Below are 17,531 nucleotides of genomic sequence, written 5' to 3' on the forward strand. Positions count from 1 at the left end.
TTGTTATAGTAACCTTATGTGTTACATGTAAGTAAAAAGTAATGCTGGGGGGAAGGCTGTTTTCTGATAGGACATTTGACAGTACTTTGTGTGTAGTCCGCTTCCCTGTAGTCTATTAAGGGAGAAACCACAAACACAAAAATACCCTTAGTTAAACCTTCTCACACGCAGGTTCATTCCAACACAGTGGTAAAATCACCAGAAGCCGCTGAAGCATTGTTTGCTCCGTTTCGACTGGTGCAGCTGAACTGTTGTGACTGCCACAGGGAGCTATTTCTAGAATTCCCTACTATAAATAGGACCTCAATTTCTAATGTAACAACCAGAAGAGAACCTTTGGGTTTTCTTTAATATCATAAAGAAGGGGAAAACATCAAGCCTAACTGACTTGCCTGTTGGCACAAAGAACCTTTAAACATAACTGTGAAAGGCTTCCTTAACACCCTCACACTTTCTCTTCAACCTAGGAATTATTTTAAAATAGCACTCCAGATCTCCAGTGTGGTCGCCCGACAAATAAAGCTGTCTCAATTTTTTCACTTTGTTTTGGGCTGGGTGTGCCCCAGTCAGTATCCTTAAAATCTACAGCTATGCAGGTTTCCCAGAAAGTGAGCAGAAATGAAACTTCCAGTGTCTGGACTGAGTTTTGGTTCTGTGGGGCTGCCAGACTATAGATACTTCCCTTGGCCTGCTTCACCCCTGCTATGTAGAGTGACTAACATTCTGGTTTTTCAGGAAAGTCCCAATTTTGTAAGAATCCTGGCAAATCATTCCCTCCCTTAGCTTGTGCAAAGGCTGGGGGTAGGGGCAGAACTGTAAAAGAAATCCTTGGGGGGCAGGGAAAATGAGATGCTGTGCCAGTCCTGATTCAGTGGCAGGATCCAGACTTCCATTGTAGAGATGTATCATATGTGCATTGGAGGTGGGGAGGGTGTATGGTCTCAGAACTTGTTTCCAGTGATACGGTTACAGACTAGGATAATGCTTCACTTCTTGATCTGGGGCTTTCCTCTTTTTGACCCTCCCAGGGGACAAGAGCCAGATCCCAAGGGGTTAAAAGGAGCTGGTCTCTTTCACTCCCATCTTGCAGGAGGTGGCACGCTGCAAGTGTGCATCTTGCAATGAACACAATGTGGTAAGCCAGTCACTATTGCTTCTTCTGACTACTGTCAAATCCTAGCATTCCCTCCTGATGGGAGGCTTACTGCAGCTGGGAGGTGGGATCACAGGGCTTCTCACTTACAGGGGAGTTGCATTTCTAAACATTTTAAGACTTACGCAAAAAGCAAGTCTTTGCTGTGCAGTAGTGTAGCTCTGGCCTTATCTTCACTAAGGAGCTTTATACCTGTTTTTTCAGCTGTGGTACAGCTGCACTGGTGCACAACTTCCTAAAGTACATTAGCTGGTAGTGTGGTCAAAAGATTTAGGCTTGAAGCAAACCTTTCTTGAATCAGCATACGGGCACTAATGTTTCTTGCCTCCTGAAATGCTACTGGTTACCAAGCCTTGAACTTAAGACCACAGATGTTGTACCACTACAGCTCAAAATCCTGGACCAAAGTTGCATAGAATAGGACTCTTAATTGCTGTGTTTAATTGTTAGGTATCTGTGGATGACCAAAAAAAAAAAAACCTTTAAGGCCAGAAGGGGCAATTATGATCATCTAGTCTGATCTGTATAACATAGGCCTTAGATGCTCACCCAGTAACATCTGCATTAAGCTCATAGCTTCTGTTTGACGTATAGCATATCTCTTAGAAAGATACCTGGCCTTTTAAAGATTTCAGGTGATCAAGAATCCAACAATGAGGTTGGGAACTTATCCTATTGGTCTTGTCCTACAAATACATTTAGGTGTATTATTATTAAAAACAATAGCAGAACTACTGAGAGTATTCTTACTGGGGCTAATAAGTGCTATTCCCAGTGGCTAGTGTACAAAATATGGCTCTGAAACTGCCACATTAAGATTATTCAATATGAAATCTTCATTTATAACTGTTAGTATTGAGACCCTAATTTGGCCATGTTTGTACACCGCTAACTATATAATAAAAATAGACTTCCTAAAGTCTTAATTTGTCCTAAGATGGCCTTAAATGTAAACTGGCTTTATCTTACTGTGTTTTTTTTAAATAAAATAAACAAAATTTTGTTGAATTAAGAATACTATTCATGTTTGCAATCTGTTCTTGAAATGTGGCTTCTAAGACTGACGTTACCTTTCACTGGAGTTGAACGCTTAACCATCTACAAACTATGCAAACAAGTTTGAGAACAAAAAAAAATTGTTGTAGAATATTTAGCTAGGTAATTTTTAAAACCATCATTCATAATTTGCATGTTGTTGCATGTCTTGCTGATAAGGTGGCTACAACCTTATTGTTCAAACTAATGTGTTGGCTTTCATGAAAGCGAAGCGCAGTTAATGAGGTGTTATCAGTGGGTAAATTTCTCTGGCCGGATGGTAGAAAATACTTTATAAATTAATCAGTGATTTATGAAGATGCTGTTAGATCAAACTTGTAAATTACTTGCAAGTTGAGGTAGTCAAAGTACAGTAAGTGTTATCTGGCAGTTTACCAAGCAGAAAGCTCTCTAAATCGGCATTTCTGATCTTCAATAGGGTTGCCAGGTGTCCAGTTTTTGACCAGAATGACCGGTCGAAAAGGGACCCTGGCAGCTCTGGTCAGCACCACCGACCGGGCCATTAAAAATCTGGTTGGTGTGGGGCCAGCAGGCATTCTGCATGGCTGTGTGGAAGTGACATGTCCCTGCTGCTCCTAGGCAGAGGAACGGCCACAGGGACTCTTTGTGCTGCTCCCGCCCTGCCCTGAGCACTGGCTCCACAGCTCCCATTGGCAGGGAACCGCGACCAATGGGAGTTGTGGGGGCGGCGCTTGCGGGTGGAGGCAGTGTGCAGAGCTGCCTGGCTGCGCCTCCCCTTAGGAGCAGCAGAGATACGTCACTGCTTTCAGGGAGCTGCCTGAGGGGAGTGCCGCTCGGATCTGGCACCCTGAAACCCCTCCCGTACCCCAAGCCCCCTCCCGCACCCAAACTCCCTCCCAGAGCTCGTGTCCCACACCCCTTCCTGCGCCCCAGCCCTGAGTCTCCTCCCACACCCAAACTCCCTTCCTTTTAGTTAACCGGAATTTTTGAGTTACTGCACCACCCATTCCATGCTGGATAACAAAGCTTTTACTGTAATCCACTCTTAAACCACATCCTTTTGCATCATTTTAGCTAAATTGGTTTAAGAAGTGCACCTTAAGCTAAACCAGTGCAACTTTCTCCTGTGGCTATGGCCTTAAGATTCTCCTTGTACCAAAGAGCATTGTCTAAATAGACAAGACTGAAGGGTGACAAGGATGAAAGATACAACCTACAGTGATCAGGGTGATGGTTGGCAAGTTAGTTGTAGCTTCTTTAAATGTTCTGGTTTTGTGTTTATGATCTGGCTTTATAATGCATCATGGGATCTGGGGAGAGTGAAGCTGGCAGCAGAGAGAGTGTGAAGGATGGGGAAAGAGGTCAAATCAAATGGCAAATTGAGTCCAGGATCTAAGCTAGTTATTCTGATTATCATCTCTATGTCCAGAGGTGGTAGTGCCTCCTGCTGGGGGATTTGTGTCTCCTGGGATTTGCTCTTCCCATGCAAGTTACTGCTTTTACTCCCTCATTTCCCAGCTCACTTGGCTGGGGTGGAGAGTCAGATCTGAACCTGTAGAGAGGGCCAGTGGATGAGCCTCAACACCTGCCACCTATCCCACTTCCTTTGCTCCAAGTGCTATAAACCTGCTTGCAGAGCACTGTGGTCTCAGAAGCATCTTTATACTGGTATCCCCTATTCCCTGTCTGTTACTACTTTTTTGTGCCAACAAGGCCGAAGATTACACTAGGCATACAGAATGCAAGCATGTTTTAATCAATAACGTAGTAGGCATGCTGGAATCTAAATGTACAAAAGACAAAATTCTGTTTCCCATCTCAAGACAAAATACTGATGAGTTGTAAAGCCCAGCTAATGTTCTTGGTGAAAATTGGGGGCACTAGCCTCACTGCACATGAACCACTGTCCCATCCCTTCCTTGTGAGTTGAGGTGTGGTCAACACATGGGGCCAGTGAAGATTCTAATCCCATCTGTCCCCCATCTTGCCTCAAGTGTGGGAGTTTATAGGCAGCGGGGGGAAACAAATATGGAGTTACAGCTGCATGCTTTCTGGTGGTGGGGGCAGAGGTTGCTTAGTTGTTCTTGCTGTTGCATGGCCTGCATCCAGGGAACTGACCACAATAGCTGGTTATTTTCCCTGAGGAAAAGGAACTGGGTAATAAATGTGTGCACCAGTTAGCCAGTGGTAGATATCCCAGAATAATACCGGGATGACGTGTTGACATGCTAACATAGCTGTTCCTCCTTTCTGGGAGGGTGGGGTGCTCATTTCCAATGTAATACCAGTCAGGTGATGTGAGGCCCTCTGAAAACACAGGCTAGATTTTTTTATTTTTTTTTTTTTTGTGAATCTGGAAAGTATCTTCAAGCAAGGTGTCTAATTTGGGGTTATTGTGACAGTTGGAAACGGAAGTCAGCTGGGTGCTTGGCACTGTCTACAGCTGTTCTCATCCTCCTCTTCGTTCTCTCCACAGCGTGGCACAATGAGGCGGCGCTATGAAGATGATGGCATCTCGGATGATGAAATTGAAGGAAAGAGGACATTTGACCTGGAGGAGAAACTCTCCACAAACAAATTCAATGCCAACTTCGTCCTCTTTATGGAAGGCAAAGGTCTGTGCCCCCTCTGCTGCCCACACCCATACTACTGCAAAGTTCCTAGAGAGAAACACTGGGAAAAAGTGCCCCTGTGAACAAACTGTCATTGTGTGTCCTCCACAGTCCTCACTCCTGTGCGTGGCAGGAGAACCTCTTCTCTAGGGCATATATATAATCTCTGGAAGGAGAGGAGCTCTTCCTCCCTCCCCCCCCCCCTTCCCTCCGGCGTGCTCAGGGCCTTAGAGGGCAAAACTCACTGCTGAGTTCTTTAGCTGCCAGTTGGATCAGTGGTGACCCAACTACTGGTATTTAAATCCAGAGATTTGCCTCTTTTTTTATTTTCCAGTTGCTCCCTTCACCCCTTTTCCCCTTGCTGTTTTGATTCTTTCTCCTCTCTGAGCTGCTCTGCTTTCCTAGCACATGCATCAGAGTAAATATGGCTTTTTGGCCCTACCTCCGCAAAAAAGCCCTCCTGTAGCTACTGTTAAGTGGCATGGAGTGGAACATGCTAAGTGAAGTCTCAGCTCTACCCCACACAGCTCTCTGGCTAATGAGCCAGCAGATGGGAGTCCAGTCCTAAGAATGGCTTTTTGAAGCTGCTCCCTAGCAAACCTCCACCTGAAACATACTGAGTAAGAGTAGAGCCAGGTCCCTAATTTTGCATACCCAGGTGGGGTGGGGTAAAGGGAGAGTTAGAGGGGCAAATATAAGCTTGCATGTGACACCAATAATTAAGGCTACGTTATTGTCACAGAGGTCACGAAGTCACAAACCATGACTTCCAGAGGCCTCTGTGACATTTTCTGCTTCAGCCCCGGGAGCTGGCAGCCAGTGGGGCCCTGGCAGGGATCCGGCAACAGCCTCTTCAGGGTCCCCCTGCAGGGTTCCAGTGACTGGTGACAGCCTCCTCAGGGTTCCAGTGACTGGGGACAGCCTTGCGGGGAGGTGGGGGGAGAACCCCACAGCTCCCAGCCACCCAGTCGCAGGGGAAACCATGGAGCTGCAGCAGCAAAAGTCACAGACAGGTCATGGCTTCCACAAGTTTTTGTTTATTGCCCCTGACCTGTCCGTGAGTTTTACTAAAAATCACCGTGACAAAATCTTAGCCTTACGTATGATCACCGGGGATCCTAGAAATCGGTTTGCTGTGGGAAAACATTGGATTTGCATTTTTACAGAGAATCTTTAGTTTTTACATTTTGTGAAAAAATAAAAACATATATAGTGGAACTCCAATTATCTGGTCCAACTGGGATTGGGGCCAGATCGGATAATCAAATTCAGATAATCAGGAGAATGGGCGGGACTTGGGCTGTCAGCTTAAAAATTTTAAATATCAATAAAAGCTTGTGTTCAACTGATACCTAAATATATTGTGGCTAAGGGAACTAAGTTCAGCATTTCATTTTAATCATGGAAAAACGTGGACTTCTGTGTGTTTTTTATCAGAGTTTTGGTGGGTTGTTAATCATGGAAAACTAGGATCCCTGATGCTCACTCAGCTCATGTGAGCTAGGCTCTAGATGCAGAGCCCTCGGGGAAGAAGTCTAACTGGTTTCTTTAAGGCCTCTTTTGCTTGACTGAGTTTGTTTGGAAAACGATAAACTCTATTTTCCTGTTTGTCTGACTCAGCTATAGGACCCCACATGCCCTGCCCTGCTTGTGCCTGTCTGGCCTGTGCTTATGGCAGGCTGCCTACAGCTGATTAGGATAGTGCCTGGAGATTAAATTCTGTAGGAGAGGGTGGCTAAACCCAGTTCTTCTTTCCACTCCTCATGCTACCTGCCCCTTCCGTGGTTAATATCCCCAGTATCTCTGTAGCTGGCAACCTCCCCTTAATACATCCCCTCTTCTCTCTCACCTCATGACAGACTTCAATGTTGAGTACATCCAGCGGGGTGGCCTGAGAGACCCTCTGATTTTCAAGAACTCCGATGGGCTTGGAATAAAGTAAGTGTTGAGGATAGGGAAGGATGGGTGACTCTAGCCTAGCTGGCCACTGATTGTACTAGAGAAATAACCTAGCAGTCTGACAGGGCCTTTCCATCTGAGGGTGGTCTTTCTATCCTAAGTTGTGTCTGTGGATGCTCTCCTAAAAGTGCCCAGTTCAGAATCTAGTCCCACTGTCCCCCACATGTCCAACTGTGGGAAAGCAGATTCTGGTAGCTGCCCCAGTGCGGTGTCCAACTTGTTTTTACCGTGCTTTTGACATACGTGCCCATTCTAACTGGGTGCCCATCTGGGGTGGTGGTTTTATTTGTATCACTGCAGCGCCTAGGATCCCCAGTCATGGGCCAGACTACGTTGTGCGAGGCACTGTATCAGCACAGAATGAAGACAGTAGCTTGGCTTATGAGCCCTGTCTGAGAGAGTATGAGTTGGGTGAGAGTTACAAGAATGGCTTAATCAGTGGAGTGAAGATGCTCTTGCCTGCCTGACTTGCTAAAGGGAGAGGCCAGTCAATAGCTTAGGACCATTCAGAATGTGATAACAAGCACACTATAGGTCTTGGGTTTGGCTCTCCCTTAGTGGGGCTCAAATGCCCTGCTCCGAGCTCTGGTAGGTTCCTTGGGCATGGCTCTTTCCTGACTTGGGTGGAGGGAATTACCCAGAGGTGAAAGTAAGCCGGTACGCCATACTGGACTGGCTTCCCCAGGCAGGTGCTTTAAAAGGCCCGGGGCTCCCCGCAGCGGCTGGAGCTCCTGGCCCTTTAAATCACCGCTGGAGCCCTGCCGCCGCTACCCCAGGGGCTCCGCCCTGGGCCCTTTAAAGCGCCGCCCGAGTCCCTCTGCCGGAGCCCCTGGGTTGCTATAGGAAGCATCTATGTGACGGTGGCATAGGTGGAGCTGTGCGGCTATAGTGTCCATAGTGTAGACATGCCCAGTGATTCTCAAGTATAGGCTGACCTTTTCCTAGAGCCGCTATACAATGCATGTACTTGCTGGTGACAATTTCTCCTATTCCTAAGCTACCACTACTCCCCTTGTGACAGTTGTGCCCAGCATTTGCCTGTTGAGGCACCTGAGTGGATTTATTGTTTGCAGAAGAATCTGTTTGCACACATTGGTTTGTGTGCTGCTATCCTGTCTCTCTTGGCTGCCCTCAAAGAGGGAGGGGGAAGCATGTAGCATTCTTTCGGGGAGAGGAAGGCAATTGTGGAGGGATGGAGCCTTTGAGATGCCTATATGAACCCAAGGGCTACAGGGGGGGGAGAGGCCTGTGGCAGAGACCCTAGTTTGTTTTAGTTAAGTGTCTGTCTTGCAGGATGCCAGATCCTGACTTCAGTGTGAATGACGTGCGACTGTATGTAGGTAAGTGTCTCTCCTGCTGCCTTGTGGCATGGTAGTAACTGTCCGTGGTGACTTTCAGAAGGTGTGGGGGGAGTAGTTCAGGCTGTTGAATTCATGAGCTACAACTTTATGGCTCCCTTAGCACATTGCTAGCTGGGCTCTAACAGCCCCTCCAGTCCAAATAATCAAGGATTTTTACTGCCTGAGAAGGAATCTAGTCTATGACCAGGAGTAGTTGAGCCATGGGCTTTGTTCAGAAAACTCTAAACCGCTTCTGGTTGTCCTGGCGTGGATGAGGACAAGGGCCAAGGTACACTCCTGCAGGAGAGGGATTGGCCTTACGCATAGATGGGTGGGGCTAACAAGTTCATCCCTCAGAAAGGGATTGTCCTCTTGTGCCCTGGCTTGTCTGTCCTTAGTGGGCCCTTGTGCACAGCAGTGATGTCTGTTTTGCTCTGGCAGGGAGCCGACGGATGGTGGATGTCATGGATGTGAACACGCAGAGGGACATTGAGATGTCCATGGCACAGTGGGCACGCTACTATGAGACCCCAGAGGAGGAGCGGGAGAAATTGTATAATGTCATCAGCTTGGAGTTCAGTCACACAAGGCTGGAGAACCTGGTGCAGAGACCTGCTACGGTCAGTAAAGTTGTTGTCTTCTCCCCCTTTTCCTTTCATCTTGGTAAAGGTAGAGCACTGAGCCTGGCCCCTCCGTACTGAAGAAGAGAGCAGCCAGAGGCCTTCCTATAATACTTATGGGGTCAGACAGGGTTGCTGCTGCTTCTCCAACCCCAAAGAGCAGCTGGAGCAATATGTAAGTTTTGAGTGCCTGCGCCATTGCAGACCTTGCTAAACTGGTGAGAAGTGCAGAAAGGAATGGGTAGGCTGGTCTGTCAGAGGAGGCCACAGTAATCCTATTTAAATCCTCAAGACAGTCATTGTGCAGGCAGAATTATTTGTAGCTAATGAGGCAGGTCGGGGACAAAGCCGCAGTGAGGAGTGATGGCCTGCAGGTGAGAGAAATGTAAGCCGTTCCTAATGAGGACAAAAAGAAAAGGAGTACTTGTGGCCCCTTAGAGACTAACAAATTTATTTGAGCAAAACCTTTTGTGAGCTATAGCTCACTTCATTGGATGCATTCTGATGAATGAGGACAGTTAACTAGACAGCGGAGTAACCTGCCCTGCTGGAAGGGGTTCAAGTACAGATACACGATAGAACACATCCAAGTCTGAATAAAGGGTACATTTGGGCTAGTCCAAGTTTTAGTCCATGGACTGGGTCACTGACTCCCAACCTCATCCTGTTAAGCTGGTTCCACTGCCTGACAAGACTGTGGCTGTTTTCCAACCAGTGCCTGCGTCCGTGTTCAGTTGTGTGCACTGAACTGCTATGAAGCTTGGTAGAACCCCTTCCTGCATCTTAGGGGAAGCCTCAATCCCATTGTTAGTGAAAGCACAAGCAGCCAAATGGAAGGTGGGAATACCAGCAAAGCTGCAAAGTAATACTTTTGTTGCATGACATATGAAAATAACTCAGACAGGGCAGCATCCCCTGTGTTCAGATTATTTATGCTGTTCTTAAACCTTCCATGTGCTTCAGGATCTTGTGTTACAAATGCACATTGCTATGTAGAGGTTGCAGTGGGGGGCAGGGGAGCTGGAGATTTCTGCAGCTTGGGTAAAGGCGTTGGGGGGCGGAGGGTGTCTTGAGAAGGTGTAAAAAACAGTTGGGAATGTGAGAGAAGCACACAAGCAGGATGTTGTTAATATGATGGAGTAGTGAATTTTGACAACTAAATTAACTCTTAAACCTAAGAACAAGGTCCCATTGAGATAAATGCGGAGTGGTTCATACCTCAGCTATTGTCAGGTTCTCTGCAGACTCGGACACTGCTGTATTATGTACCCTTCATTCACATTTGTAAGGTTTCCTATGCAACCATAAGAATTACAGCAGTTTGTTTAAATAAGTTAGATTTCAGAGCACAGTTCTGTGGGAAGGGTGATCTACACACTGGATTCTGCAGAGTTGTGAAATGCATGAAATCCTGGATTCCAGTCCCAAGCCTAAAGTAGCAGTGCAGCAAAATGGCTAGGAACTGTGACACCTGTTCATCCTTGTGACTGTGATCATACCTGGGAGGCAGTCTCGCTACAGCCATAGATAGGGCTACTGAAGTAGAAATACTGTGTTTGTTACCTGGCCATTGCAGATGTCAGATTGGCCACAGGACCTCCTAGAAATACTCAAGCATGTGAAGAGAGCCAGGGACCGTCTTACCGAGGCTTGGACCTAATTCCTCTCTGGTTGCAGGTGGATTTGATCGACTGGGTTGACAACATGTGGCCAAGACACCTAAAGGAGAGTCAAACAGAGTCTACAAATGCCATTCTGGAGATGCAGTATCCCAAGGTGCAAAAGTAAGTGACCTCAGAAGCACATGTACCTAGCTCCTTCTCCTTCTGGTGAATCTAGGGGGTGAGGCAATCATTCAAGGAAAACTGAATGTGGCAGGCAGCCTGGTATTGAGGAGAGATGCGGGAGTCTGTGTCCCTCTATACCTGCCCCCAGGTACTGTTTGCATATACCATTACAATAGCAGAGCTGTTAACTCCTCCAGCCTCTGGGCAGTTGCACAAGTTCCTCTTTTTGTTGCATTTGGTAAAACTTGCATGGCTTGTCATTCTAATACATCATGTTGAATTGGACAAGTTGCCAAGTATTTACTGTCCTGCCATAGCAAGCAAGACTAGGCAATGACAGACTTCAGTGATCTTTTAGAATCCCAGAGCTTTTAGGAAGATGAGGAGGGAAGCTCTTCCTTCTCCTGCCTGGAGTAAAGCTCCTCCTGTGTATTTCATTTCTTGATTGCTGGCAATGGTAGGAATCACTATAGTATTTAGCCCAGAGGTGGGTAAACTACGGCCCATGGGCCCCTCCTGCCTGGCCCTTGAGCTCTCAGTCGTGGAGGCTAGCCCCCGGCCCCTCCCCTGCTGTGTCCCCCCACCGCAGCCTCAGCTCGCTGTGCTGCCAGCATTCTGGCCCACCGCTCCTGCTGGGGAGCATGGTGGTGTGGCTGCGAGTTCCTGCCGCTCTGAGCGGCATGGTAAGGGGGGGTTGGATAAGGGGTAGGGGGTTCCAGGCGGCAGTCGGGGGATAGGGAGTGGTTGGATGAGGTGGGGTGGTCAAGGGATGGGGAGCAGGGTGGGTTGGACGGGGGTGGGGTCCCAGGGGGCAGTTAGGGGCGGGGGTCCCAGGAGGGGGTAGTCAGGGGACAAGGAGCTGGGGGTGGTGGTGGATGGATTGGGGGTTCTGAGGGGGGGAAGTGGGAGGGGGCAGGTAGGGGGCAGGCTGTTTGGGGGGCCCAGCCTTCCCTACCCAGCCCCCCATACAGTTTCACAACCCCGGTGTGACCCTTCGGCCAAAAAGTTTGCCGACCCCTGATTTAGCCTCAGCTGCTGCTCTGTCTGCATTTCCCTGGAGCCTAACGCTACTATTTGTCCCTGTGTCCACCCACCCCTATCTTGCCCCTTGAGTATGCTACAGCTGTTGGGGTTTCACAAGTGGCCGCTTTAAAACAGAGGTATGTGCTACTCACTTCCATCCTGCTCATCTCTTCTTCCTGTCTCCGGCTAGGTACTGTCTGATGAGTGTTAAGGGCTGCTACACAGATTTCCACGTGGACTTCGGCGGCACCTCTGTTTGGTACCACATCCACCGAGGGGGAAAGGTATGAGAGCAGCCCCTATGGGGACTGCTAAAGATGTTTTATGTTGGTCTTCAGAAAGCAACCAGGGTAGAGCTAAACTTACAAAGCCATGTGCTTCAGGGGAGATCTGATCTCTAAACTGGGATGCTGTTCCAGGCTGGGTGTGACATAACGATCGGCGTTCGGGGACCAGCAGAAGAGACTATCTGGGGTTCCTAAAGACTAGCTGGAGTGCTTTCAAACCTGCAGCTGACTAAAGATCTTAAATTGCAAACAGGTACCTTAAAGTAACACATGGGTTAAAAGTATAAGGATCAGAGCTCAGGATGGGTGGTGATGGGTTTGAATATGAAACCCTTGAACTAGTATCCAACTCTGAGCTTCTCAGCTTTAGTTCATTTCTTATAACTGAACCCAACTCTGTCAAACTTCATCAAGCCTTGGATGGATTTGGATGCAAATTTCTCTGGCTCATCTCTGATTGGTTAGCATTAAGTCTCTCAACTTTGTATAATAACACTTCTCATGATTTACAGTTAAGGTTGTGGGATGTCTTTGAAAGCCTAATGTGACTTTCCACTGGTTTAGACTTCTGTGTAGTTCATATTTGTTGATTCTGTATTACAGTAGAACCTCAGAAGTTACGAACACCTTGGGAATGAAGGTTATTCGTAACTCTGAAATGTTTGCAACTCTGTACAAAATGTTATGGTCGTTCTTTCAAAAGTTTACAACTGAACATTGACTTAATACAGCTTTGAAACTTTACGATGCAAAAGAAGAATGTTGCTTTTAACCATCTTAATTTAAATAAAACAGCATAGAAACAGTTTCCTTACCTTGTCAAAAAAATGTTTTACTTTCCCTTTATTTTTTTAGTAGTTTACATTTAACACAATGCTATATTTGCTTTTTCTTGTCTCTGCTGCTGCCTGATTGCATACTTTCGGTTCCAAATGAGATGTATGGTTGACTGGTCAGTTCGTAACTATGGTGTTCATAACTCTGAGGTTCTATTGTACTGTCTTTATTAACAAGAATGTTACCTTTTTGTAACACTTAAAGGTACAAGGCAACACAATAATAATGAAACTACCCAAGCATAATCTGCAAGGTATACTGTAAAGCAAAACAAACTTCAGTGCATAAAATTTTATCTGCATAAACTCAATGTTGAAAAGCCTTCCTGGGCTATTGATATCTGAAAGACCATATAGGCATCACATGGACTCCTGCATATAAAACAACCTGGATTATTCAGAGGATTCTTCCCTGTACAAACATCATTGTGTCTCATCCCTGGTCTATACTCCATCACAGAGGATCTAGTCTTTGGTAAAATGCACAGAGCTCTGACCACATGAACACCAGTCTCTAGAGGAATTGTAGGTCTGGAACCCCAGACTTAAGATATCATCTGATGAAATCAGATACACCTGAAAGAGAGCTGGATCCCCCCAGCTCCTGGAGTCTCTTGCATAATGTGTTGTAAGCAGCCACAGATTTGCTACATCTTCCTAGCATGATAGATCTCCTTGCCTACTCATCTTGCATAGAAAGTGTTTTTAAATGTGTGGGGGGGTTTTTGTTTTTGTCCTGAAACTATACTTTGTCTTTGGCTTGATTCAGGCCTGGCCTTAACCCTTAACATGTGTTAGCTTCTTGTGCTGAATCCTTGTGGGTTCATGTAGGAATTGTCACACTGGGGCAGACCCAGGATCCATCTGGCCCAGCACCCTGCCTGATACGTTAAATACTAGTTGCCCTGTCTACACTAGGACTTAAAACATGAAATAACAAAAGTGTAAAGACTGGAAGGGGTCTTGGTAGGTCATCTAGTCCAAGATTCTGCACTCAAGGCAGGACTAAATAATAACTAGACAGCTGCTTGTCAAACCTGTTCTTAAAAACCTCCAGTGACGGAGCTTCCAGAAGATTCCTAGGCAATTTTGTCCAGTGATTAACTATCCTGACAGGAAGTATTTCCTAATGTGAAACCTAAACCTCCCTTGCCGCAATTTAAGCCCATTCTCTGAGGTTAATGAGAACAATTTTTCACCCTCCTCCTTGTAACAAAGTTTTATATACTTGAAAACTGTTACGATGGTCCCTCCTCCATCTTCTCTTCACCAGACTAAATAAACCCAGGTTTTTCAGTCTTTCCTCATGTTTACTAGATCTTTAATAGTTTTTGTTGCTCTCCTTGGGAATTACTCCAACTTATCCATCTTTCCTGAAATGTGGCACCCAGAACTGGACACTCTGTTCCAGTTGAGGCCTTACCAGTGCAGAGTAGAGTGGAAGAATTGTTCCTTGTGTCTTGCTTACAACACTCCCGCAAGAATGATGTTCTTTTGCCAGTATAGCTTACTACATTCAGGGAATTTGGCATAGGCCAAGGGTGGGCAAACTTCTTGGCCTGAGGGCCACATCAGGGAATAGAAATTGTATGGCGGGCCGTGAATGTTCACAAAATTGGGGTTAGGGTGCAGGAGGGGGTGAGGGCTCTGGGGTGGGGCTGGGGATGAGTTTGGAGTGTAGGAGGGTGCTCTGGGCTGGGATTGAGGGGTTCGGATGGTGGAAGGGGGATCAGGGCTGGGGCAGGGGTGCAGGAAGGGATACAGGTTCCAGCTGGTGGTGTGGGCTCTGGGGTGGGGCTGCGGATGAGAGGTTTGGGGTGCAGGAGGGTGCTCTGGACTGGGATTGAGGGGTTTGGAGTATGAGAGGGGGATCAGGGCTGGGGCAGGGGGTTGTGGCGTGGGGAGAGTCTCAGGGGTGCAGGCTCAGAGCAGCGCTTACCTCAAGCGGCTCCCGGAAGCAGTGGCATGTCCCTTCTCCAGCTCCCATGTGAAGGCATGCTGCTCCATCTGCAGGCACTGCCCCTGCAGCTCCCACTGGAGCACTGGAGGGGGCCATTGGAGCGCGTAGGAGCCAGAGTGGGACCATTCTGCGACTTCCAGGAGCCTCATGGTGCGGCCCCCGACACTGCACCCCAGCCAGAGCACCGGAGCAGGGCTAAGCCAAGTGGTGCAGCTTGCGGGCCAGCTTAAAACCACTCTAGCCCGTGGGCTGTAGTTTGCTCACCTTTTTTTTTTTTTGCTGGTATAAGCTGTCTCTTCTGGGAATTTTTAATCCTGTCTAGTGTAGGCTAGGCCTCGGTGTCATGGATGCCAAAGATTTGTGATAGCTTTTTGTAAACACTATTTTAATTATGCACAACACTTTATGGAGTTTGACATGTACAGGAAGGGGAAGATCTTCTAACACCCAAGGCAACTAAGGCATCCGTCTGCCACTGAAAGGTACACAACTCTCATCTTTGCCTTTGAAAGTCATCCCAAGGTGTTCAGTTGTAATAGGCAGCTTGCTCTGTGTTAGAGGTGCACAAAAATCGGAGCCATTTTGGAAAAACTTTCCTGGAACCTATCAACTCCCCCCCATTTACATTAATTCTTATGGGGAAATTGGATTCGCTTAACATAGTTTCGCATAAAGTAGCATTTTTCAGGAATATAACTACAATGTTAAGTGAGGAGTTACTGTATTTCCATACTGTAGGGTACACAGAGGCTAATAAGAGAATAATCTTAGACATTTTCAATAGTAGAACTGCACGTCAGAAAACATTGCTATATATCGTGTGTGTGTGTGTGTGTGTGTGTGTCTAAGGATCTAGAATTTCCAGTGGGTTTTGTATTTCTTGTCTCTTTGGTTTGCCTGTAAGGTGATAAATTTCCACATACCCTGGATGCTTGCAGTACTCAGCATGTCATTCTGACATTAAGTCTCTCTTGTTAGTTACTGGTATCTCTAACAGAATACCTATTGATGGTTCTGTTAGAGCTATCCTTTATGGATCCTATTGTGGGTGGAAAGAGCTGGATGTATGATGCTTGAAAGAAATAATAGAAAAGGAGTGAAGAGGGTTTTGTCGACAACCGTTGAAGGATCTCTACCCAATGAACCTTGCAGATCTTCTGGCTGATCCCGCCAACGCCCCAGAACCTGGAGCTCTACGAGAATTGGCTGCTGTCAGGGAAACAGGGGGACATCTTTCTTGGTGACAAAGTGTCAGACTGTCAACGAATTGAGCTCAAGCAGGGCTACACGTTCGTCATCCCCTCAGGTATAAGGGGCTGGGGGGGAGAACCCTGGAAGTGTGCATTTGTCCTTGTCTTTGAAAGGAATATGATCTGTGCTAGGAGACAGGAAGTCTGAGGCAGTGGGGGAAAGAATCTCTCTCTGGGGGACACGCCCATAAAATTTGGGCAGTTCAGAGCAGGATGATTTCTCCCTGAATTTCCTGGATAGCAAGCCTCTGTGAGAGAGGAAAATATGATACACTTCTGTTCTCTCTAGCATCTTTCATACAAACTCCCATAATGGATCACCAAGTTAAATAGATACTAAATCTAAACAACAAAGCAGGGGTCAGTAATTAAGAGGCAGAGGAGAAAGATATGTTCAGCTGAATATTTGAAATGAGCTGGACAAAGAGAGGCTCTTTCTGATGGCAGAAGTTGAAGAGAAGGTGTTTGGTGGGAACTACTGGAGGTGCAAAATGGAAGCTAGTCCTGATAGAGGAAGAAAGGTAGGGTAGTAGGGGAGAGGGTGTGTGGTTGGTTATAATAACTCCGTGGACATTCCTAAAATAAGGACAGTTTTGACCTGTGTCCTGTAACAAAAGGTGGGGGGAGGAGAGTGCATGTATTTAGGAAATGAGTAATGTGACTGCACTGCTTTGTGTGTGAGAAGGTGGCAGCAGCATCTGGCAGATGCTGGAATCTGGAGAGCTGGAAACATCAAGATGGGAGTTGCAGGACTGAAGGTCAGAGGATCTTGAGACTTTGAGGGCTAACTGTATAATGACTTGTAGAACAAACGTGGCAAAAGGGAGTTCATAGCCAAGGATGGTTCAAGGGCTAGGAGCTGTGGAAGCATTTGGGAGCTCTAAACAGATGAGAAGTAAATGAGAAGTGGGTTTTGAGGTTGGTCCATCTGTCCAAGAGAAACCCTTCTGTCCTTTGAGACGTTGGGACATTCAGCTAAAGGGAGCTGAAAAAAAGCTTCAGGCTGACTTTGCCAAGGCATGCAGAGGGTAAATAGAAAGGTGTCAAGAGTTCTTAAACATACTGCTGAGTATGGTCCAAGTAAGTGTTAGACAAGGTGAAGATGAGAACTCAGAGAGAAAAGGTAGACAAAGCAGAAAGATGAGTTGATCCTTGTGGAAATCTATAGACCTGAACACTTCTCTTTAAGACTCTTGATGATTTGAGTCGGGTATGCCTTGAAAATTAACAGTCAACTGGGCTGTGCTGGCAAATGGAATGGTCTACTGCAAATCAAAGCTTGTTTGAGCAAGAGAGCTTTCTCAAGAGCTGGTCCAAGGCTATGGAACTGCTACAGGATCTGCAGGCCACTACTCTGTCCCAAATGCTAGGCACACACTAGCCTGCCTTCACTAATAAAAGCATATAAATTACCATATGCAGCTTCCTCCTTGGGCAAGGAATGGAGAATACCATGTCAGGATTTTTCAACTGTGCTCATAATGCCTAGCATCTAAGTTGCCTCAGAGGGCTCTTGTTGCAGTGAAATTTGTTGCTGAAATTTGCCACAGGCATGGTTTGTAAGAGGTGGTTGGAGAGATGAGGAAAGCTAACATCTCTTCAGTGAAAGCAAAGATTACAAATAAGTAGCAAGTGAGAGAGGTTTTTAAAGGAGAGAACAGATCGGAAAGATACCTGAATAAAAGAG

At 46.6% G+C, this 17,531-nt stretch overlaps 1 protein-coding gene across 5 annotated transcripts in view; it reads left to right on the forward strand.

The window, feature by feature from the left end:
* Positions 1–17,531, forward strand: part of KDM2A (lysine demethylase 2A) — a 79,862-nt gene that overhangs the window by 31,367 nt on the left and 30,964 nt on the right. For 4 of the 5 annotated variants that reach the window (XM_074954548.1, XM_074954553.1, XM_074954549.1 and 1 more), the window contains 7 exons: positions 4,647–4,785; positions 6,642–6,720; positions 8,035–8,081; positions 8,523–8,701; positions 10,379–10,485; positions 11,702–11,795; positions 15,747–15,900. In XM_074954548.1, coding sequence (XP_074810649.1) covers positions 4,647–4,785; positions 6,642–6,720; positions 8,035–8,081; positions 8,523–8,701; positions 10,379–10,485; positions 11,702–11,795; positions 15,747–15,900 — 799 coding nt within the window. Of the gene's footprint in view, positions 1–1,028; positions 1,136–4,646; positions 4,786–6,641; positions 6,721–8,034; positions 8,082–8,522; positions 8,702–10,378; positions 10,486–11,701; positions 11,796–15,746; positions 15,901–17,531 lie in introns of all 5 variants that reach the window. The other variant, XM_074954554.1, reaches the window with a different exon arrangement.

This window comes from Natator depressus, chromosome 6 (genome assembly GCF_965152275.1).
Source record: "Natator depressus isolate rNatDep1 chromosome 6, rNatDep2.hap1, whole genome shotgun sequence".
Lineage (NCBI taxonomy): Eukaryota > Metazoa > Chordata > Testudines > Cheloniidae > Natator > Natator depressus.